Source organism: Barbatula barbatula, assembly GCF_947034865.1.
Source record: "Barbatula barbatula genome assembly, chromosome: 23".
NCBI lineage: Eukaryota > Metazoa > Chordata > Actinopteri > Cypriniformes > Nemacheilidae > Barbatula > Barbatula barbatula.
Window position 1 is genome coordinate 15,551,228 of NC_136786.1, and position 23,446 is coordinate 15,574,673.

Here is a 23,446-nt window from a genome sequence, read left to right on the forward strand (position 1 = left end):
GAGCGTGAAGATAAAAACGTGACGATCTTACCGATTTGAACACTGGCTATGGTGTTGGCTTCACTATCACACAGTGGGCTGACTTCAAGTTTATGCTTCTTTTCAATGTCACCTGATATGGAGATACAGAGATTAACTGTGGAACAGTGGATAAAACGAACAATGGTCACAGTCATGATCGTATTGGGCACCTTGGTGGAAGAATTCTTCCGTAACCTTCTCACTCCACTGTTTGCTGAGCTCCCACGGTCGGCATGGGTTACAGATATCTGCACACTTCAATGCCATCTGGAACACATGATCAATGCATGCGTGTCTTTTCTCAAAACAACGACAAGAATCTAAACTTGGTTTAAGGAATTGTTCAACCAAAAATAAACTCAAAAGCTAGCGTCTCTTGACTAGTTCTCACGTGTGTGTTTCGTCACGAGACATTCCAGAATCAATACAGTCTATTTAAATCAAGCAATATAAAATGATTCATGTGTTCAACTAAAAGAAAGGATTGGTATGAGGGCTAGTAAATATATTATACTTCAAATATAACTTCATGTATTGCTATTACATTATTTACCCAAATGAACAAATTACCCAAATAAATATGATATAACATAATATATAACACACATTTTAAATACTAATGTCAATATAAAGCAAAAATTCTAAATGCATTTTATTCCGTATTTTCTAACAGGAATGCAAGTAAATTAAATTAGATTAAAGTAAAATAAAATACAAGTTGTAATGTAATTCATTCTGAATTCCAAATTCCAACCTGCAGAATGAAATGCCGGTGAGAAGCGTTTCCCAAACACAGGTTGTTCTCATCCAGGTGACTCCTGAAACGGGACAGGTAATCGTTCTGTCTGCTGATATCCGTGGCCAGAATCAAAGATCCCAGCTGTCTCTCCATATTCAGGCTGTCAGACACACACGAGACACATGACAAATCGCAGAAAAATTGTGGGATAATATCTGAACACCGCCGCAACAACTTGGCAAGCCCTTATGAATAACAGCAAACAATCCTTCAGTATGTGGGTCATTCGACCATTAATATAAACAATGCTGACGCTAACCTGTCCTCCACAGGCAGATGGGAGAAGAGTTCAGTTTCTCTCAGCAGACCCACTGCAGACCTCCAGTGGTGGTTTTCCAGAACTGAGGTATTCTACAGAGCCGCAAAACAGTCTGTGTTAAAAGTAACTTTGACTTATTTAAAAACACTGTGGCTTACTTAAAACGTAAATAGGATAATGTAACTAATGATGTGCTTTAATCTCATTGGAGGGTGCGCTAACCCGGTACAAAGCTGCAAGGTAATGGTTGGTTTTGATGAGGAAAGGCTGGTTGACCCCAGGGTGGTCCAGATCATGTGTGGCCGCTGCCAGCAGACCTAAGAGGATGTCGCATGACGTGAGGGACTGCGCGAGCTGCGACACGGATTGCAAAGACAGTGTTTAGTGTGCACGTAGTCATACGTACTCATCATTACCCATTCTTACAAGTACCCATATTTGATGTATCAGTTGTTTTAAATGCAGAATGTATATATAATGGCAGAATATCTTACCTTGGGTTCTTTCAGGTAGCTGTACATGGCTTGGGTCACATCGGCAGCATGCACTGCGTTGTGATAAGGGTTCTGGTTGTGGTAGTCTTCTTGAACCAAAACTAAAAACCCGATGTCACAATGAACAGCTATTCAGCAAGCTTCCTATTATTATCACAGACAGACGATTCCCCAAAAACTCAAGACTGCTTACCTAAAAACCGACGCAGTTTAACCATGTCTAACTGGAAGAGTTCGATGAGGCCGTACTGGTTCAGCAGATGAAATGTCAAGAAGACGAGACTGTTTCCTTTAAAAGCATAAAAAGGATTTTAAGGAATGAGGACGCAGGTGTTGCACTTGTTGCGCAATATCATATTTAAACCAGCAGGTGGCACCGTTGACCACAACTAATATGGCTTCAATCTTTCTGTGTATATATATATATATTATGTATACACTTTATTATGTTTTGTTTATATTAAATTATTCCCAAATGAATAATCAAATTTAGCCCATTTCTACGGATAAAACATAGCTATGTACATACACAGACAGAGGTATAGACACAACAAAGTTCATTAAAATCTAAATATTTACCATTCGTAAGTCTATCAAACCGGAATATGTCAAAATTCCAGCTTCCAACCTTGTCTAGCATACACTGTGAAAAAAGATGAAAGATAAAAATGTGATGTTAAGCATACCATAATGATGTGATAACGTAAAATAGTATGCATTTGGGATTTTCTTTAATGCACAGCTGCGTACCCTGGCCTGGCCACAGTAGTCCTCATCCAGGATGTGGAGGGAGTTGAGGTGTGGCGTTCCTCGTAGCAGACGTGACGAAAGCATGTGTCGCTGGAAACTATAAAGCCTCTGGATTCTCCGTGCCGGGATCGACCCTGCTGACTCAGCACGAGCTGCACATACACGTGGGAAAGAGGCCATGAAAATATCACGATGCAGAACGGTTCATAAATTAAACAAAATTGAGCCACTCATGTAGATTTAGTGTAGGACTCGAAAACCTAGCCGTTTTAATGTTTAGTTGCCATTGGTGTGATTGTTGTGCGAGAGGACACGTCTGACTGGAGCGCAAAAGACGAGAGCTGTGTAAAAAGTCTCTAAAACAGAGTTTTGTTTCCCCACAACAAAGAGCAATAAACTGTGTCTTTAAAGATATGGATCTGTCGAATTCAAAGCGTAAACAAAGGCGAAAGACTTGGGAAAGGGGTTTTCTGTCATTTGGTTAAATGAAATAATCGAGTTAGTAAACCAAGTCAACGAACCACAACAAAACAGCTCCATGTGTAAAAATCCTATTAGAGAACAAACTTGTTCAAATCTACTGTGGGAAGAGGGCTTGTATAATCTGGTTAGAAGAACAAAAGCAGTAGACCACAACAATAGGGTTTCAAGGAAAACAAATCCCATGTAAACTGCATTAGAGATTTTATTTAACTGAACACACTCAGGAAGACTTCGGAAAGGGTTTTCTATTATTTGATTAGATATTAAATGGGATTATAATAAGTAAATCAATACAATACAATACACATGACTATGTCTTCAGAGGTGTATAAAGACCTGAAATAATGAAGCGTTATGTTTTTATTACCTTAGAATGAGCTATTTATATCTACATACACCGCGGGTCCCCTTCGTCATGTTGTTTCTACAGTAGCCCTATACGGACAAACTCCTCTACAGAGTGCGTTTCGTAAATACATTATTTCCTTCGGCAAAGAAGCGAAAATGTGTCTTCATCATAGTTGTGTGTCTGCTACCGTAGTGCTTCGAAAGGGAGGTGAGGTGAGCCGTTGGCTGCAATTCAAAACCTCACCTCTAAATGCCGATAAATGTCATACACTGGAACTAAAATATTAGTTTGGAGACATTCGCATTAACAAACATGCACCTCAAAACAGACCCTAGCTTTATTATGTTGGTACATGAACAGTAGCAGTGAGTTTATTGTAAAGAAATCCATCAAATCGCATGGAAAGTTGTAGTAATAAACCATAAAAACAAAGTCGTGCTATTTCAGATGATCAAATACATAAACGGCTCTGACTTTATCGTTTCAAGTCAAGCATTATGGTATCAGTTTTCTGTCCGATTCATAATTTGACTTTTGGGTTTCTAATTCATTCGAAGCTTAGAGCCGTGAATTTAGAAAACACTTATCGTGAGAACAACAAAAAAAACCTGCTGTGGTCTTTTCTCGTGCATATTGATGGTCGCTTTTCTAATACTCACAGTGCAACGTGCGGAAATCGACGCCCAGGTACGGGTGCGAGCCTCTTCGTTCCGGTTCAAAGCCAACCTGACTTCTCACTCTCACATCTCCTAGAAGGCATCAAAACACAGGTCCTCAAGACATTTGTTAGGAAGCGCGTGCGCTCTCACTCGCGGGGGGTAACGGGTAAGGCAACGAGAGACAGAGACACTTAAACACGTACAGCCAATGGAATGAAGGGGGGGCACCATGCACGGCCATGCCAGAGGGATTTATGCATTAGTATTCAGACGGCTAGCGGCACAGGAGGACGCATGGAAGAAAGACAAGCTTGTGCTTCAGCCCAGGACAGAATGGAGAGGAAACCAAAGGGACTTCGACGAGGCTTGCCAAAGCTCTAAAGTCTCATCTGTTGAAAGTCATTCAATGGGCCTTTTCATCCATCTCTGGCAGTGTGTGTGTGTATGCATTTGCATGGAGGGGAAAAGAGGAAGGGGGGAGCGCAACTTCAACCGAGTCATGGCAGCCTCCAACATGTACGGATTGGAGTTCATGTGCATTAAATGTGTCAATAGTGGGTCAATAAACAAAAATCAAAAGGTAAAACAGCCTCCGACCAGCTTATTTACTTACTTGAAAACAGCTGTTTGAATATTACACAAGCCCCTATCAAAATACCAAAACTGTGAATTACAATGACGTAAAAACACTATTCAAATAAACCAAAAGAAAAGACAGACATGAGTATTAAACGAAACAAAATAACAAGCAATCAGATTCGGACCGAAGGTAGGCACCACGTCGCATGCAACAGGCGAATCAGACGTCGAAAAAAAAAAAAAAGAAAACCGGAAGCTATTCCAACATGCAGAAGAGAAGCCGCGAGAAAGCAAGAGCCATATCCAACGGAACCAAAAGAGCGTTCTCAATGACCGCTGCTGCTTTTTACGCTAACCTACGCGACCTTCTAACACAGCTCAGACGTCTCACCTGACCCATCAATATTATCAGAGGATTGTTTTTATGTGGAAAAACTGATTCGGCTGTGCCCAGTGACGCAGGTCTGTCAGAAGATGGTGTGGAAGAGTTATTAAAGGGAAAGGTTGTGAAAGCGAGTGAGCGTTTGTCTCTCCTGGTGAGATGTGTTGGTTCATACCTGGTGTAAACACGAATGAGGTTTTGATTTTGTTTGTCACAGCTTAAAGACAAAACAAAACAAGAAATTACGATTAAATATTAGGTCAGGGTTAGCTCTTTTACTGGATTGTTGGCTACATGCTTGAGGAAGTGATGTTAATGGATGCGTGTAGCGATTGAGATTATTCTGAATGTTCTGCCGATTGAGGCCGAGACGGCAGCTTGTGTACTAAGGAGGAATTCAGTCATTACAAGTTGGACGTGACTGGTCTGGTCTGGTCTGATTGTGATCTGATAGTCAATCGGATTTCATTTAGACGTGTGGAACAACGGCATAGTGAGGTTAAATCTTTTACAGCACACATCAGGGGTCTGATGTATAAAACAGTTGGTTTTACGAAAAATGAGACTGTCTGAGAAATCAAGGCTAATGTCGGATAATCTAATAAAAATCCTATAAATACACTACCAGCCAAAGGTTTGGGATTGCATTATTTGTTTTGATCACATTGTATAATAATAATAATAAACCATGAATTAACAAATGTAACTGTCGGAATCTGTTGTGACTAAAAGCATCCAAAATAAATCAACTTATAAAGTGTTGAAGGAATTCTTAGTTTCTAACTCTTATTGGATGCTTGTTATTCAATATTTGGTCCATTTTAATAAATACTGTATTTATTAAACATTTAAATAAATATTGTATTTATTACAAATATTTAAATAAACATTAAATATGTTTGATAAAATTCATATGTTGACAATTATAAAGTAATTTCAGACATAACAGCTTCAGTTTTTCTAAGATTTAAAAATGACATAGACATACTCAATCAATATGAACGATGTCAAGAGTTGATCTTTTTTTTACAGAATGTTCTTGACGATATCTAGAATGATTTATGTTGAAAACAGTAAATCACAAAAAATGACTATAACCAGAGACTGGGTCACATGATATATTGCGATTCTGTTTAGATCATTGCGCAAATATTGGTCTTCAATAACAATAAATAGTTTGAACTAACGCTAAAACTTTTCAACTTGTTTTCAAAAGTGGTTAAAATGTGCTAATATTAACAATTTCGGCGAGAATCTATCACCTTGAAAACAAGAGGATTATTATAATCAAGAAAAGGATTATCATTTGTAAATTCGTCACCTTGGAATTATATAAGGTTCTTATGTCATGTTTTTGTCAAAATTGAGTTATTTCACATATTCCTATTCTGTGGCATTGTGATATTTTACATTTAGGTACATTTTGAGATTTTGTTTAGAAAACAAGTCAAATGTAATGCAAGAACTTTGAGCTACAATCTCAAAACCACTAAGAAAACAGAAACACCCTTATAATTCCAAGGCAGCGAATTGTAAACATACACTTTTAACCTTACACAAAATCACCTGTCAGATAAATACAGGACGGAGTGGACGCATCAAACGTTTATACGGCAGGCCCCTTGTTGTTTCTGTGCTGTCCTATCAACTCAAAGGGCAACAGCTTAAACCAAAAATGAAGTCCCGGGGGTCAGCAATTAGTCCTGGTCGGGGTTGGATGCCTATTAAATCAAATAAAGTTCGGGGAAATGCTAAGCGATTCCCATGTGAGGAATGACTTAAACTGGGGGTGTAATGAGGAGATTATCAGAGGCTTTTTGACTGATGGAAGAGGCTCTCTAACCCCTCTCTGTTTCTCAATCTGTTGTACGATGTGTTAAGATTTGAGTTTGTTTACAGGCTGTGAGTGTACGGCGTGCGTGCGTGCATCAGTCAGGGAAGATGGTGCTTACCTAGCATGCGAATATACAGAGCGGTCTGATCAGAGCTGTCGTAGGAGATCGCTCCGCGTCTCTGCGGGGGAAGAGAAACATATGAGCGTTAGCATTTGCATTTACACAAACGTGCGGGAAAAGCGCATATATAAACCAAATGCTCAGCAGTGTATATTCAAATAAACCTCAACCGACAACATCATAAACATTTTTGATATTGGAGCTGCTGATTCATCTGAAAAGTGTTCAGACTGAGAACATTGTCAAACTCTGAAAAGCCTGTAAAACAAGTGAGGAATAGAAATATTGAAGCATGAACCGGAACTTTTGTGATGCATTTCCAAATGCAACAGGAAATAGAGGGTGTGGCTTGTTTTTCTACTGTAAGTTGATTGGATCTAGAATAGTACACGTTTCATGTCAAAAAAGGGCTCCTGAATGATTATTCACGATTAACTGAATCCAGAATAACAGTGTTTATATCAAATGTACAGTATATGTGTGTATGCGTTTATAAATATAAACATAAAAACATAAATATGCACATACGCATATTATTATGCAAACAACCTTTTATTCTGGATGTGATTAATCATGAATAATAGTTTAGTGTCTCAAACAGAAACGGAGCTGAATGTAATGTATATTTAGATTACATTTCAAAAACTAAAGGGACATCTTAAAATACATCAATGCCACTGTTTTGTCTCAAAATGAACACAAGAAATGTTTTTTTTGTGAGGCATGTTTGTTAAAACTATTAAGTAGTTTTATACGATTTATTCACGTTTTTTTTACGAAATGAGTTGAGACAAAATTAGAAATGAACAAATGCCATTATAATAATTCTTTAATGCTTCACATTTCTTTGAAAAATAAAAATATAATTGATGTCAAATAACAAGACTGAACTGCAATTTTAAAACGAATTCCAAATTAAATAAATTATTAATACAAAACTCTCTGTGCTTTTCTTGGACTTTTTACATGAAAAAATATAAGAATATCCGCGTTTTCCATGTTTGCCGTAAACGGCGACCCCCCTGCTGTTCAAAACATGTATTGCGATTCAAATAACATCTCAACCAGCTTGAATGGTCACATTTTATAATAGATTCTCAACAGGCTCACGGTGAATTGTTACATCCTAACAATTAGCATTCAATACAATCACTAAGCATTTTTGTACAGAAAGATAAAAAAGAAACGCAAGAAAAGGGATACTTTGACCAACCAGCTAACCTCACACATCTTGCCCATTAAACTCGAATGATTAATAGTATTGTAGTCATATAAATAATTGGCTAATCAAACACACACACTGGAGGGCTGAACTTTAGCTCATCCAATTGCAATCCAAAACACACACAACACACCACAGCAATTTCCCATCAGCAGAAGGAAACACACGCAGTGAATCCAGCTTCACTGAATTAACAGTGCATCATCTTCCTGTGTAATCCGCTCTCCTGTCCATTACGCGTTCGTGCTGGGCTATCAGGAGATTGATTCAAGAACAGACACTCGCACAGCTACTCGAGATGTTCTGTACGCGTGATTGGCCCATCCAGGGGCGGCGGGCGGAGCTTGCACTCGATCACGGCACTCGAAAGAGGCCTCTCTGTGCCGAACACGCAGTTTTGGTAATCATTGTTTTTCTAAAAGGCAGCACAAGCTTATTTTTTGGATGTCACAAGCACTACTTGCACAGAGAACAGTGTGAACACTAGAGCACAGCATGGAGAGCTTGTTAAATGCTTTGTGAAAGGGAAGAAATGTTCAGAAATCAATATGTGAGCCTCTTGTTCTGTTATTTGACTCTTAAGCGTTTGTGCATGTATAGCGCACATGCATACAGGTGTGAAAACGCATGCATCTATCTGGAAAGCTCATCATCAAATCACAAGACACATTCGCGTATTAAAAGAAAAGGACCCACACAAAGACGAGCACTTGAGCACGCCTTTTAGATGGCCGGTCAGGGCGTCCCCAGATGGCACACAATTCAGGCTCTGACGTCAATGGACTGAACCAATTTGCATACTTGATTTTCATCCATTAACAGCTCACCCGCGCCTACAGGCTCTGTCCGGAAAAACCTGCAAACGCACGCTACAGAAAGCTATGCAAGATTCTGACACAATGCACAAGCGTAATCACACATTTCACAGAATTCAAGGTTCCGGTAATCTGGAAGATGGTGTGATTTGGTCAAGGCGTTAATATTACCGGATGTCAAGTCTGCATTCTGAAAGGCAGATGGGTCTTTACTATTGTGGCTGTGATCAAAAACCAAAATTTCAAGCAGTTAAAAATAAAATACAAAATACAAGTAGTAGTTACCTATATCAAAAGTTACCAATTAAAGCAGCACTGTGTAAGAGGGAAATATTTTATAATTATAAAGAATTTCTGCTAATGAATGATATTTAACTTTTGGACATGAAGTATAACCGGGGTTTAAAAACCACACAAGAAAAAATAAAGGAAAATATACTGATCTGTTAATTTTATCAACGTTTCTGTTAACCCTAAAAACACAAGACGATACGGCTATAAATGGCCTTAGTATTATACACAGTTTATTTCTACAGATTTAAATTTGTGAAAATAAAACACAAAACCCGAATTTATGTCATTTAAATAGAATTAAAATGGCCAATTTATAAATGATAAATAAGCATTCACTGACTTACTGTAACACAAATGGGACAAATGTAAACAGACTCTAACCAATCAGTGAATTATTTATTTTCATAAGCGGTTTTAATATTTGCCAAGATGAATTCTTCACCAAGTTCAAACACAATGTGACCAAAAACCAGCAATGTAACATTGTGTAATGCTACTATACTACTAATCAGAACCTCGCTACAGTAAAAACAATGTTTTGAAAACAGGCGAGCTAATGTTATACTGATAAATGTAGTTACGGTAGCAATTTTTTTTTTTGGTTTGTTACTTTCAACACTAGTGAGAACAAAAAACCTTTCATTATCTTTCATACAGCAATTTGACATACTCAATCCGCAACAACCACCATCCAGCTGGTACAAACCAACCCCTGAGTCATTCATTCCCTATCGCTGCAGCAGTATTTTAGTATCAACAAACTCGCTGTTTACAACACATTACTCTGTGTTTTTGCATGCGAGTCATTTCTACCAGGGGCTAAGTGGGGCATGACAAACCACCCTGGCGTGCCCATATGGGCAGAGAACGCGAGCAACGCCAGCGCAGCCGGACACGGGGACAGAGGAGTTTAATATCTTGGAGGACAAGGCAGACGGCGGGCTGCTGGGCGTGATGGTCTCTGCTCTTTTGCAGATTTTCAGAAAGGTCAAAAACAAAATGTAAATAAATAACATTAGAGGTTAGTGCAGACAGTGCATAGATAATTCATATGGATTGATTTCTAATTCTCAAACTCACTGTATATAAAGAACGACAGGGCGCAGTCCAAAATAACCCTATAATTATTTTGGTAATGGAACATTCAAATAATTATTCCAGCAATTAGATGACTAACAAAATATTTTTATTTCTACCATCCAAAAACAATGTTGATAAATAAAAATCATGTTTGATCTACATTTGATTTCCAGGTCGCAAATCACGTGTCAAGCTTTTTCAAAAAGAAGATTCAATATTTGCCTATTTCAAGCAGAGCAGCATTGTGACAAATAGAAACATGTAAAAGCAAATTTTTAATTTATTTAAATGATATACAATTAAACAAAACATTTCATTTGAGTATTTATTTAAATGAATAAGTATGAAAATGTAAAATTGTAAATTAACTTCAGACACTATTGGCACTCTTTCAGCATGTACAGTACAAAGAAATAAACTAATCCAGATCATTGAAAGATTTGAATGCTTCGCGATGTTTACCTAAAACATTTCATAATACAAAGGCACAAAAATGTAGACTTGATTCAAACAAGATAACCCCTCACTTCAATGATAACCAGTCAAAATGTTGCGACAGAAACACCATTGTGTCTGTTTACCCCCAAAACTCTACGAACACTGAAGACGAACCAGTCACCTAAACCCATCCAACTAGTTTGTTAAAGAATTCAGTATTTTATGAGTCATGCATTGATCTTTCTTAAATACCTTGCCGAGACATCATGTTCAACAAAAACTATTTAGATGATCTCATGCCTGCTCGTGCTTGACGTGCTGTTTTTGCAATGCAAATGAATGGCTTTGTGTAAACGTAATAAAAATGTCTACACATTACAAAGCGTCTAGAAAATGACATGAGAACTTGGGTATACTAGAATGATAAATAAGAAACGTTGAGCTTATTAACACGTCTTAAATTAATATTGAGTGAAAAACCTGTGCATTTATGCCTTATTTTCAGTATATAAGAATGCATTATATATGAAATTAAAATGTATGTTTAAAGGTGTCAAAGTGTTTCAGCTCACTACACTTACTATAAAAACGGTCCCACTGGGACCACCTGAGGTTAAGTGTCCTCCTCAAGGGAACTGTAGTAACAACTCATTCGTAAACTTTCAAGTTCACATCTGCCAATTCCTAGGAAGAGCCCAAACAACTTTCATGTTAGCCCTGCCTAGATAATAACCATCATACATCACATTTAAATGTCCAAATTGCCAATGAAAAACATATATATAAAGCGAATCTTAGCAATGCTTTGAGGGCTCTATTTGCGCAACATTGCGGACCTACAAGCCAATTATTGACACAACGTTTGGATGCGAAACAGGTTCAAGGATGGAGCCCATCAATTCAGCAAAAGACTTCGCAGTGACACGGCACAACACCACCGTCTCCGACTAGAGGCCGTGAAAAAAGGTAAAAGACCATCACCGTGTTAAAACGTCTCATCCAAGAGAAGATCATATTTAGTACAACTTTCCATTATGTCTAATTTAACTAGATTTAATTTATTGAATGAGAAACTCTGTTAATGCAGACTAACACTCAACACAGATCAACATTATGTTGTTCTAAATCACTCTTTCTTCTTTGGAGAAAGAGGATATTTTATTTTTATATAAATGTCTCAGTGGTTTTGTGTCCATACAATGGAAGGCAATGGGAGCCAATGTTGTTTCAATGTCCTTTAAAATACATTTTTGTGTTATTTATATATATATAAAAAACTTTCATTTTTAGGTGACCTATCCCTTTAAAATGTATTAAACTCTACATATACCTATCATATCGCTATTGTAGATAAAGGCATAACCAAACTTTCAAATATGCATTTTTAATAAAGTGTGTTGGTCACGCGATTCTCCAGAAATCTCAAGGTGCCGATTACATTTGCATATAGCTACTACTGTAGCTTGATCCACCAAAATATTTTAGACGAACCTTTAACTACGTTATTATTTGAAGTATCTGGATCGTGACACACAATGTTCACAGAGACGAAATGAACTCTAAAGCATTCTGCAACAATCACCCAAGAGAATGCGATGGAAAATACATTTGCCCCCCCAAGGTGACTGCTATGGCCATGGTATGTAGGTGGCTTTTCCGGGTTTGGGGTCTGTGCCGGGTATCCTCTCTGATACATTATGATAATCTTGCTTAGATTACCGAACTGCACACTAGCAATTTCCAAAATTCCTCCCCTCCATGCCTCTCCGGCCATTGCTACAAAGTTTGCAAGTCTTTCCCTAAGTTTAGTGACTTTTCTGACCCCTTAATTGGCTTTTGTTCAGAAGATGCGACGAACGACAAACCTAGCCTAGCGTCTTATTGGTTAACGCTAACGCAAGGTCTCGTCTGTGAGTGAGTCCCAGCTAGCAAGAAGAAGCCAAAGGCCTGCTTTACATTTCGTGTCATAACTGCGCGCATTTTCGTTATAAGGCCCGATTCACATTTCACGTCTTCACGTAATCATTATTTAAAATGTAGACGAGTGGCATATTTAGTTTACCGTAGGGCTTGCGAGTAAAAAACTGTTTCCTGTTATCGACTGTTCGGATATACAAGCACGAACATCTGTAAATATATTACTCTGACAAAAAACAAATTCTGCCATCATTCTCTCCCTCAAGTAGTTTAACATCTGTATCCAAAAACGCATATTAAGGTTGTTTTGGAAGCGTTCTGACTCCTCGTCTCCTTAGATTGCAACGCAACAAACACATGAGCCACATGACAGTGCATCCAACACAAAAAGTATCCTCATCGCATCGAGTCACGTGGACAATTTTACGATGTCTTTGCACACTTTCAGTGCTTTGAAGATTGGTTGCGTTTCAATCTAAGGAGGTGTTAGAAAGCTTAAAAAAGTACCGTAATTTGCGTTTTGGGGGGAAAATGGATTTACACTACTTGTAATCAATGGCAGGATTTCGATTTTTCGTCAGAGCAACCCTTTAAGGTGTGTGTGGGGATTTTAGCAGACGATGTCGTCTTTGTTTTTAAACAGAACTGACAACAGAAATAGAAAATGTGCAAATTACAACAGCTTTATTGGGCAATAAGCTGTATGTAACACGCTCTCGGAAATTCGACAATTCCCAGAAATAATAAATGAAACTGTGCTCTTTTAATGTTTTAATGCAACCGAATCATTAGTAACATTAATGCTACTGCATACTTTTAAAGTTAGTAAATCAAGACATTACTTTTGCCTTACCGTGGGGAAATATCCCACTTGTCTAGGTCTAATAACAGAGCTTTCTCTCTAAAACAGACAGGGAACAGCTGTTAGGAGTTACCATGTCACTGTATCACACAATAAGAGCCAAGCAAACTACAAAATGCACAAAACCTACCTTAGAAAAAAGCCATCGGACAAAAACTGTAATTATAGACCAAAACAAAGCTATTCCCATTGGACCTTGCAAAAACTGTGGATCATGCTCAAGGTCTCAGTTAGCATTCAGGTGTTACGGTGCATGTCAGAATGTGGGTGCATGGATTTGTGGACGTGTGTGTATGTGTGATTGTAGATGGCCAAAGAACAGCTCAAGGCCCAGACAGAATGCATGCTGAGCTTAGTGCAGCTGTTTTGCACACACACTCTTTTCACGAGCTGCCTTAATGTCTCTCTCTCTTTCTCTTCTTCCATTTCTCAAGCACTCTCTCTCTCTCTCTCTCTCTCTCTCTTTTCTCTCTTTCACATACACATACTCAAACACAGCCGCCTAGCAACAGCCAACCAGACCAGCAGTGCCATTGACGCACGTAGTGGGAGGGGCTGGAGGGAGGGGAGCATGTCTTATCAGCGGTACAGAGAGAAGACTGCATGCTTAATTTTCTAAATAAAACACGGCCGACTTCTCGGCCGTGTTCTCGTAATCGAATTGTGAGCTTGCTATCAGGAAGCGTATTTATTTTACATTTGTGGTTTCTTGTTAGGAATCTCATACCATTCTGGTTCAAGTTTGAATGAAAGATTACGACCGTGGTACTTTGGGTGAGCAAACATAATAATATGTTTGTTTGGATTGATTACAGTTTTGCCTACCACCGCCCTGCTTTGACAACGCCAATTTTTGCACAACAATAGATCACACAATCATGACCATTGAAGTAATATATTACCAGCCATACGTCAACAAAACCTGACCGATTTACTACCTCACGATGAAGTTTTGGTAGTCTGTGCATGAATCAGTCAGGGTGTTATACCAATGAAAACAAACGTCTGTCTGCAATTTTTCACTTTAAACGTTCTTTTTGGGATGATGTCACCAAGCGGTATTTCTCCCAAACCTTTGCGCCTTCAAATGTGTGTCGTACACAGAAAACGCTTTTTTTAAGCTCTCGTCAAATACTGAAGACCATTTTACTTAAAAATGCATCATATCGCAGACATAACACATTTGAGAAATTAATTTCGAAATGACTGGCCAAAAAGGTCTCCAAAACGAAATATGGAAATGTACCACGAGGAACATGCAGAGACATAATCGTCTTAATGTTTTCGTTAAAGGGATAGTTCACCCAAAAAATTTGAAGTCTGTCATCTCTTTTCATTTCTAACCTTTCTTTCGCAGATCACTAAATAAAATATTTTGTAGAATGTTGGCCATCAAACAACATTGGTCTATGGGTACCTTCAAAATATCTTCTTCAAAATATCTTTTATGTTCTGCGAAAGAATGTTATACAGGTTCGAAATGACAAGAGGATTTTCATATTTGAGTGAATTATCCCTTCAAGCATGGCTCTGGTTTTATGAACAGGTGTGAAAACATGCTCCCTTTCCCAGACCCAAGTTGGCCTATGTGACAATCACATCTATCTGTGCAGAAGCATTTACATAAATAGCAGAACGGCAAGTTGGACATGCTAAACCGCCGCAAAGCACAGCCACAGAAACCAGACTTTCCCACAACTCAAAAGCAGTCATGCAGCCCTGTTCACTTTGTGACACCTCAACTAGTCCTTACGCCCCGGGAAAGTCCCACCACTTTGTCCCAACATCCTCTCTGCTTTGCATGTTCCTCCCAGAACGGAGTTACTGGCAGACATCTAAATGTGAGATCAATTGCACGAGAGGTGCACGCCGGGTCACATGTCCGATGGCCTACGTATTTGTGTGTGAGAGCTCGGCGATGGTGAGAGGGACCGTCGCAGCTGCAGATTCCTGAGTCAAACACAGGAAGTGTCATGATGGAGAGCGTGACGTAGACCTCGTGCTCTCAGATCCCAGGCCGGGGTTCTAACAAAACAACCCTGACAACACGTTATGAGGGGAGTCGGGGTGAGTGCTCCGATCGATTTAGATGTAACATTTAAAGCAGCTGAAAAACTATTTGGTGAACGAGTGATCCGTTTGGTACTGATCCAAGGGCCTGTCCCGCAGAGTGTAACCTCCGGACAAGCAGAGCTTTATTTTTTAAAAGTGTTAACACTTAAAGTTAACCTACAAATGGTTAGTATACAGAGATCAGATTCAACAGTAGACAAAGTAAGCTGGGAGAGAAGAATGCATGTTTATGTAAAAAATTATGGTTATGACAAAGTCACGAAAGCCACGAAGAAATAATATAAATATTACAAGTTTAATTCATACCTTGAGAATATGTGATGTTCTCCTATTGGTCTCATGACCCTTAAGTCAAGGAAGAGTCTACCTGTGTTTTTTCGGGCGTATGCAAATAATTCTACTAAAAAATGTCATCTTTTATCTGACTTTGATCCAAGCTGACTAGGTCTGAAACGAAGCAAAAAGATTCACGTCAGCTTAAGGTGACCTCGGGTGTGCTGCAGGGTCGCCCGGCGTTCCTTCCTCCGAGCACGTAACCTCTGTTTTTTCCTCAAAGCGATAACGGTCAGTTTATCATCAAGCTACAACTTATTTCTTCCTCGTGTCTAATTGCAGACGTGCAAAATATGAGAGCGCGTTCACGAGCAAACAAAAGAGGAAGCTACACAGATTCCCATTAAATCTTATCTGACGCTGTGCTTCTAAACTCGCCTCGGTTAAAGGAACAGGCCTGAGAGAGGCCTCATAAATTCAGAGCGTCCTCATGAGTTATAGCACCGTGCTGCGAGATGCTGGATAACGGTACTGCACATTCCTGTAAGTGCAAAGTCATAAACGCTGTTTTTACAGTGTATGTTATGGAGTCGAGTCGGTCGGCGCGTAAACAAACTCGTTCATTGAGCACACCTGCACATTCTCAGAACATCGAGTGGCAAATTCATACAGGCTTCTCGCTGCATGCGGAAATGCAGCTTGCAATACCTGTAAACTTTCGGGTAGTTCTGTTGCGCAATAGAACTGTGTGTTCTTAATGGAAAATCCGGTTGCTTTCCTGCTAGCACAATTTGCTGATGGCCGTTTTTGTGATGCAAGAAGGATTAATGTGAGAGGAAGTGAATCAGTGTTATATTGTGACATTCAGCAGTCGCCAACAATCCAATCAACAAATGAAACTGCGAAAGGGATTAAACAAACATCTCGGAAGCCTTCTTGTAATGGAAATTACATCGGGAAATGACCAACTTTCTGTGTGAGAGATATTCAACTGTAAACAAGGGTGGAGATTTTGTAAACGAATGGAAAACATGAAAACGCCAGATCCGCCGTTCTGATAAACTTGCATTCAAAATACGTCTTTAGACTCAACGGCAAAAACGAAAGCAAACATTACTCAAGCAGCATCTACCCACTCTGCAATGCTTAAAAGCTAATTTAAGCTAACAAACACTGCCTAAAACTAAAGCACACAAAGTAAATGTAAATTCTGACAGTGCATTTGAAAGCGGCAGTGCAAGGGTTACTCACACATTTACACACACCAGCAGCAAGTTGTGAAATACTGAAAACTGAACAGCACCCTCCACATTCTTACCACATCCTGAAACTACGTCAGTCTAACAACACGGCACAAAAACCTTATCGCATGAGTGAGATAAACAAACTTCTTAAAAAAAAAGTTATTGCGCCTTCTGCGCCACCAAACGGGACTGATATGACCTCAAACGCAGGCCTTCCAGCTACACAAACATCTGCATTTGGCCTTGTGCTCATACGCTGGATGCCAAAGGAGCCTGCAGATATAGCGGTCATGATGCTTCACACGGTGCTTGGAACGGACTGCACCGCTGCTACACTTAAGTGGCAAAAACACGCCGTCACGCTGCTGATAACCCCTTGACGCAGTTAAGTTACACTGCACACGAAGGAGTGTGTGATTCACAAGCGCAGGAACAAGAGATCCCGCTAGACACAGCAGGAAAATTCACAGGGTACGCACAGCTGCCCGCACAGTGCAAGAAAATCAAGCTGGCATGTTTGCGAGATTCGAAAAGACATGTTGTTATTTGCATTTACGCATTTGCCAGACGCTTTTAACCACTTACGGTGCATTTGAGATACACATTTTATCAGCATGCGCGTTAGTCTGGAATCACACCTACGGGCCATGCTCTACCAGTTGAGATACATTTATCTTTTGTAGACAGACCTAATATTGGCTTTAACAAATTGTTACTTAACTGTAGTTCACAGCAGGAACTTCATTATAAATGGCAACATGACATGGTTTAGAAAAAGTCTTCCAAGTAATCACTAATGGCTGGCAAAGTCTATCGAGAACACCACATTAAAATATAACAGCTGGACCCAAAAATGAAACTTCTGTCATCAAGTACAAGTCATTTCAAACCTTTTTCTGCTTAACACAAATTAAGATATTTTGAAGAATGCTGTTAACCGAACAGCGACGGCACCCATTCACCTGCAATTGATTCTGCGTCCATTCAATAGAAGTGAATGGGTTACAAACGGTCTTCAAAATATCTTCTTTTGTATTCTGCAGAAGAAATAAAGTCTTACATATTTGAAATGACGAGATGGTGAAGAAATAATGACAGAATTTTCATTTTTGGGTGAACTACACTTAAAGTACCCTAAAGAGCGAGCTGAAACAACAGGTGAATCTAAATATCGTTTACCTCGACAGACGTGACGCAACATTGCAGGAAAGTAGAAAAGGTAATTAAAGGCCGACACATTGTTCCAGTGAAAAACATAGAAAAGTACAAAACACAAACAGAATTTTGTTAAACATTGCATCCAAGTGTTCTTGCATGCGTGAGCTTTCCACGGCTAGTGACTGATAACAAAAAAGACAGTTGGACATCTTTATAAGTGGAAAACTAAACTTAACAAAAATCGAGAAGAATGATGATATAGAAAGAATGAGAGAAAGAGAGAGACCCTTGCCATCTGTGATGTTGGCAGCTGGCCAAAGCACTACCCCCAGAGCCCAGGCACATGCTTAACTATCTCCCTCTGCAATGGTTAGCCTGCCTCGCCTCCAACAAACACAGCAGCCAGGGCCATCTATACCCGTATCAGCATTGCAACCAATGGTCTCTTGTGTTTTATGGCTGCATGAAAAAAAATCTGTGTTAACAAAGAGCTAATTGCTCTTCCTCTATGAGCCTGCGAAGTGTGCATATAACTTTCTGAATGTTCCTGACTTAACTTTTGAGGCATCACTTGCGACTTGTGCATCCCTTAATGTTCGTCCTACCTAAATGATGCCTCAAACCTTTCCCATTTAAAGGGCTCACACCTATAAAATGAAAAAAATCAGCATGCAAGCTTAGAATAAACTAGTGCTGGGTGACGATTAAAAATTGCAGTTGCCTTAATCGCATGTTTTTTTGTGATTGATCACATTTTTAAGTGTAAAATTCACTATTGAATTTAAAAGTAGTGTATTGTGCACTTTTAATTTAAACGCACTGCTGTATGAACAAACGTGCAAAAAGATTTGGTTTGCAAACACTTTAAACAAATAATGTGCATTTTTACAACAGTGTTTCCTTTTTTCAAAGTAGCAATAACAATTTTAACTTAAAATATTTCTTGTAAATCTCAACCTAAACATTCAAATCAAATTAAATATTAAACTAAATAAAATCTAAAACCAAAGCTATGTCACTGCCAAGACATTATTGTCTGTCTAGTTTGAAGTTATGATTACTGATTTTACATAAACTCTCAACACAAAATGTAAAGTGTACAATAATTAAAGTGGATTTAAAGCAAATCTTTAAACAACTAAATTATTGCACGCTACTTTTTTCTTTATCTTAACACTTCATACAAGGGGAATACAATTCCTTTAATATGAGGTAGTGTTTTGGGCCCGTCCTTTATTGTTTGCCCCTTTAAGAGCAATCTCTACAGATATACGGGCCTAATATACTGCGACGCATCTGTTTTGTTTCCCAGCTGTTAAAGTTCATAAAAAAACTACTTTTACATGGAATTTTGACGTTACTTTGTGTTTATTTGTCCGTTTAAGCACAAGAAGATGTTAAAAATAACTCAGTTTAGTAGTTTGCGCTCGGACTCTCTAGGCGCGCATGTTTAACATGTTTTCTGCATTAGCCTCACACTGCATACAATACACGCACCACAATTCATTATCGTTGTGGTTTTGTACCTTAGCCGGTTAAATTTTGGTATTCTGCAGGCTATTGATTTCCTTCCACTTTATCATAACTAGAATTAATAAGCCTCTTACAAATGCGCATATTACGTCTTTGGGGGGCGAGAGCATACGCGCATGGCTGAAGGAGGGGAGACAAAATGGAGTGGTTTGTTCCATCAACTCCACTGTTAATAAGATGTTTAAAACTAAATGTCCATGTAAGAGTTTGGTACCTTTCCATTCAGTTCTGGTGTTCCTGGTTCATGTGCACGCTTCAGCAGTCTTAAGCCAACCCCAAATACACCCATTGGTTAAGACGCGTGGTGACGCCATTACCCAGCAAGTGCCAATCAACATCCCACTCCTTCTGTGACCCATGGTTTGTCTGTACATTTCAGAGCCAGTGAGCAACAGACTTTAGAAATAAAATAATACTTAAAAAAACTTTGTTAATCCACGATAAAATAATTGTTGCCGTTTATTAATTAAAGCTGTAACGCAACAATAACAACGCATTAACTTTGCCAGCCCTAGAATAAATGCAATGTAACTGTCCGACATTATATAGTTTTCATTCTTGGTGTGAACAGGCCTTAACACAAGAAACTTTGGGTTGGTCTATTTGGTCCAGAAACAGCCACCCAGAACACCCTGACAACATTCTAGCAACCACCGCAAAAACTCTAGCAACTCCATAGCAACATGTTAAAAACACCCAGGACAATAGCAGAGCAATAACTTTTCAAAAGAACATGATTTCCACATATTAAACATCTGAGATTTGATTTACAAAATATTCACATTGTAAAAACCCCTCTAAAGTCATTTTTGTGATTTTCTGTTTCTACATAAAATTATCCAACATGCAATGAACATTCTGTAAAAATATAACCTTGAAGTCTTTAATACAAGTAAGACCATTTCAAACATTGAAATCATAAGGAAATTAATGGCTGAAAACAAACTTTTATGCTTGTAACCTCACGGCTAGATTTTGAGAATAGTAAAATAATTAAGAACGGATTAGAAATTATGACGTGAGCATGATTAAAAGTGGGGCTAAACACAGCTCTGTCTGCAATCAAGTCTAATCTCTCATGTCATTATTTTCTAGGTGGCTGCACTGAAAGCTGATTTCATTCTGTGACCTGAGAACAAACCGGTTAATGTGGCTTCAAACAACAAGCTTATTGCAAATTCCCGAATATGTTTTACATCCTTATGAAGGGAACACAAAGGCCTTGATGTGTCAGGACCAAGGGCCGCTCCGAGTTTATCCCACATTCCACCCACGGCCGAAATTCCAGGGCAAGCTTCGATAGATTTTAGGGAAAGCTCACTGGGAGACGCAGTCAGTCCTTGGGTTTTCTGCGAAGGCGTTTGTAGCTGTTGGTCTTTGCAGTATAACAAACAAGAGATAAGGGACGAATGCTTTTTGCGCAAAGCTTGCCGTTTAGAAAGGCAAACAATCTCACTGCATTCCAACCCAACAAAAGTATTAAAAGTGACAAATACTCGACACATTTTCGACATTCTGACCTGCAATAGGTCTCGTAGTTTTTAGCTAATTTGACTAGAAAAGAAGCTCACACGTACATTTGCATGTGTTTGCGTAGCATCTCTGATAGCATCAGAAGCGGAGAGGTTGAGGCAATACACTGGACAGAAGGGTTATCTAATCTAACTCCCAATACAAGCAGTTGCTTGGTGACATGACCCTTATTATTGACTGACTGCATTTTCAATTCTAGGCCCCCAAGCCCTACAGGGCCTCTTTCACTAGCCAAACATGTTATCTTCCACTGTGTGACTACAGAATTTATCTTGTACAGTGAGTAACAATCTTTGTGACCTGAAGATACATTCCTCTGATTAAAGATAAAACACAGACACAATAGGGACACGCCTGACTACAGTTCATCATTTTACACTAAACACTTTAAGTTACATTTAGTAACTAGTTAAGTAGAAATGCTTATATTGTGTGCACAACAAGCCAGTTATACAACCTCGGTTGAAATGGGATGCAGTGCCACTTAAGCACCAGATCAATGAGCTTGTTACAGCAGACGACAAATATCCCCCGCAATGGTGTAACAAGTTGCACGAGGGCTGCCCAAGAGAATCCCCAACAAAGTTGCGTGTGCGAGGGGAGACCGACATCCATTCCGTCTGGAAAGGACTGTCGGCACGCGGCCCAAAGGCACAACAAGACATGTTTTGTGTCGCCAACACCGCAGTATGACAGCGACAACAGGCAATTAGGAAACAAATAACGCGCTCTCTTGTCAAATCTGACACTCGGGAACTTCTGAGGAAACGCATAGAGACCCTAAACAACCACAAGAACAGATAAAAGTGAAGACGTACATGCGCAAAAGTGTCTCAATCTCGCGAGCTGCCCGACCAGACGGCGTTTTTGCGCATTATACGCGATTCTCATTGATAAGAGCGCGCGTGAAAGTCCCAAATGCTCCCTAAGATGCTCCCTAAGAAGCTCCCTAGATAAAGAGACGCGACCGAAAATGTGTTCGTTCTTACCTGTGACAGCTGCCTCGGGTCGGGGGCTCCGAATAAAGAGGAACTGGAGCTGAAACTGATGGCTCCCCTCCGGCTGAGAACGTGTTTGGGAACCGGCCTGTCTAGAGGCAAAACCGGTAACTGATAACATAATTCCATTGAATAATATAAACGCTGTGGATCAGGATCAAAAATGATTCAAATCCCCCCAAAAAGAAGAAAACGATCAACGAAATCAACAGAAGGCGGAGAGGAGAACTTGCATGGGAACTTCGGCGCTGTTGCAACTCTCAACAAAACAACACGGGAACCCCCTCCTTTAAATTGTAAATAAAAATGTCAGTTTAGATGCTCAAGAGGCGAAGCGCTTCATTTTGTTCGGATCGATCCGGTTCTCGCGCACACCGCCGTCGTTATTATTGATATGGTCCGCATTTCCCCACGCGCGTGTCTCGTGCTCCATTTCGCTCGGTTTTTATTCATCGGGCTCGGCTTTTCTTCCTTTCTTCTCCCGTTTCCCATGCACGGATCGGGGCCTGCGGAACGACGAGGCCTCGCGTCTATCTTTTTAGTATCTTTAGAAAAAAATGCTTCCTCATTTTTTAAACTCCGTCCAGTCGTGAATCATCATCATCGTCGTGCAAATGGCTCCGCGGTCTCGTCTCCCAAATTAAAACAAATGGCATGACCGCTTCGATCCCCGATGCTCGGATGTGAAAAGAGAGGGATCCTGCGAAAAAATAAAGAGATGTTCGGGAAGTTGACTCTAGAAGAGGTTCATTCAAGCTCTGCCGTGCACGAACATCTATTCTCTCTCTCTCTCGCTCTCTCGCTCTCCCTCTCTCTCTCTCGCTCTCTCTCTCTCTCTCTCTCTCGCTCTCTCGCTCTCTCTCTCTCTCTCTCTCTCGCTCTCTCTCTCTCTCTCTCTCTCTCTCTCTCTGCAGACGGTCCTTTTTTGTCAGTGCAGACACACCGGTAGCACCCGTAATTCAGCACACACTCAATGCAGCACTGTACATTAACCAGAAGAAAGTGGCCTGGGTGAAATAAAAACACGCCCCGCGCGCGTGTTGGCACATATTGTCAACGTAAAAGAAACACGCAAATGGGTAAATAAATCACGCTGGTTATATACGGCAGTCTCGGTTCGTCCCGAACATGCACCACCTGCGAAAGAGATGCGGTTCTACGGAAAGCCTTCACAACACGTCCTCGTCTCTCTCAGCCAATAGACGCGCGGCGACGTATGTTACGCACGTTCCTATTGGGCTGAATATGCAGAGCTTTTGAGACAACGAATCCCATT

At 39.7% G+C, this 23,446-nt stretch overlaps 1 protein-coding gene across 27 annotated transcripts in view; it reads right to left on the bottom strand.

Moving 5' to 3' along the window:
• The window catches only part of pde7a (phosphodiesterase 7A), a 25,109-nt gene extending 1,980 nt beyond the window's left edge, over positions 1 to 23,129 (bottom strand). Inside the window, exons 1-14 of one of the 27 annotated variants that reach the window (XM_079487793.1) lie at positions 22,162 to 22,957; positions 6,728 to 6,788; positions 4,951 to 4,992; positions 4,428 to 4,460; positions 3,815 to 3,904; positions 2,324 to 2,475; positions 2,153 to 2,216; positions 1,767 to 1,862; positions 1,574 to 1,674; positions 1,302 to 1,433; positions 1,080 to 1,171; positions 776 to 920; positions 192 to 288; positions 32 to 112 (exon numbers count right to left, since the gene is read on the bottom strand). In XM_079487793.1, coding sequence (XP_079343919.1) covers positions 32 to 112; positions 192 to 288; positions 776 to 920; positions 1,080 to 1,171; positions 1,302 to 1,433; positions 1,574 to 1,674; positions 1,767 to 1,862; positions 2,153 to 2,216; positions 2,324 to 2,475; positions 3,815 to 3,904; positions 4,428 to 4,460; positions 4,951 to 4,992; positions 6,728 to 6,788; positions 22,162 to 22,299 — 1,324 coding nt within the window. In that variant the 5' untranslated portion in view covers positions 22,300 to 22,957. Of the gene's footprint in view, positions 1 to 31; positions 113 to 191; positions 289 to 775; positions 921 to 1,079; positions 1,172 to 1,301; positions 1,434 to 1,573; positions 1,675 to 1,766; positions 1,863 to 2,152; positions 2,217 to 2,323; positions 2,476 to 3,814; positions 3,905 to 4,427; positions 4,461 to 4,950; positions 4,993 to 6,727; positions 6,789 to 11,160; positions 11,264 to 13,349; positions 13,398 to 13,488; positions 13,721 to 15,737; positions 15,807 to 16,955; positions 17,047 to 19,853; positions 19,966 to 21,629; positions 21,815 to 21,990 lie in introns of those variants that run through there. The other 26 variants (XM_079487815.1, XM_079487804.1, XM_079487813.1 and 23 more) reach the window with 26 other exon arrangements.
• Positions 23,130 to 23,446: the final 317 nt, after the last annotated feature.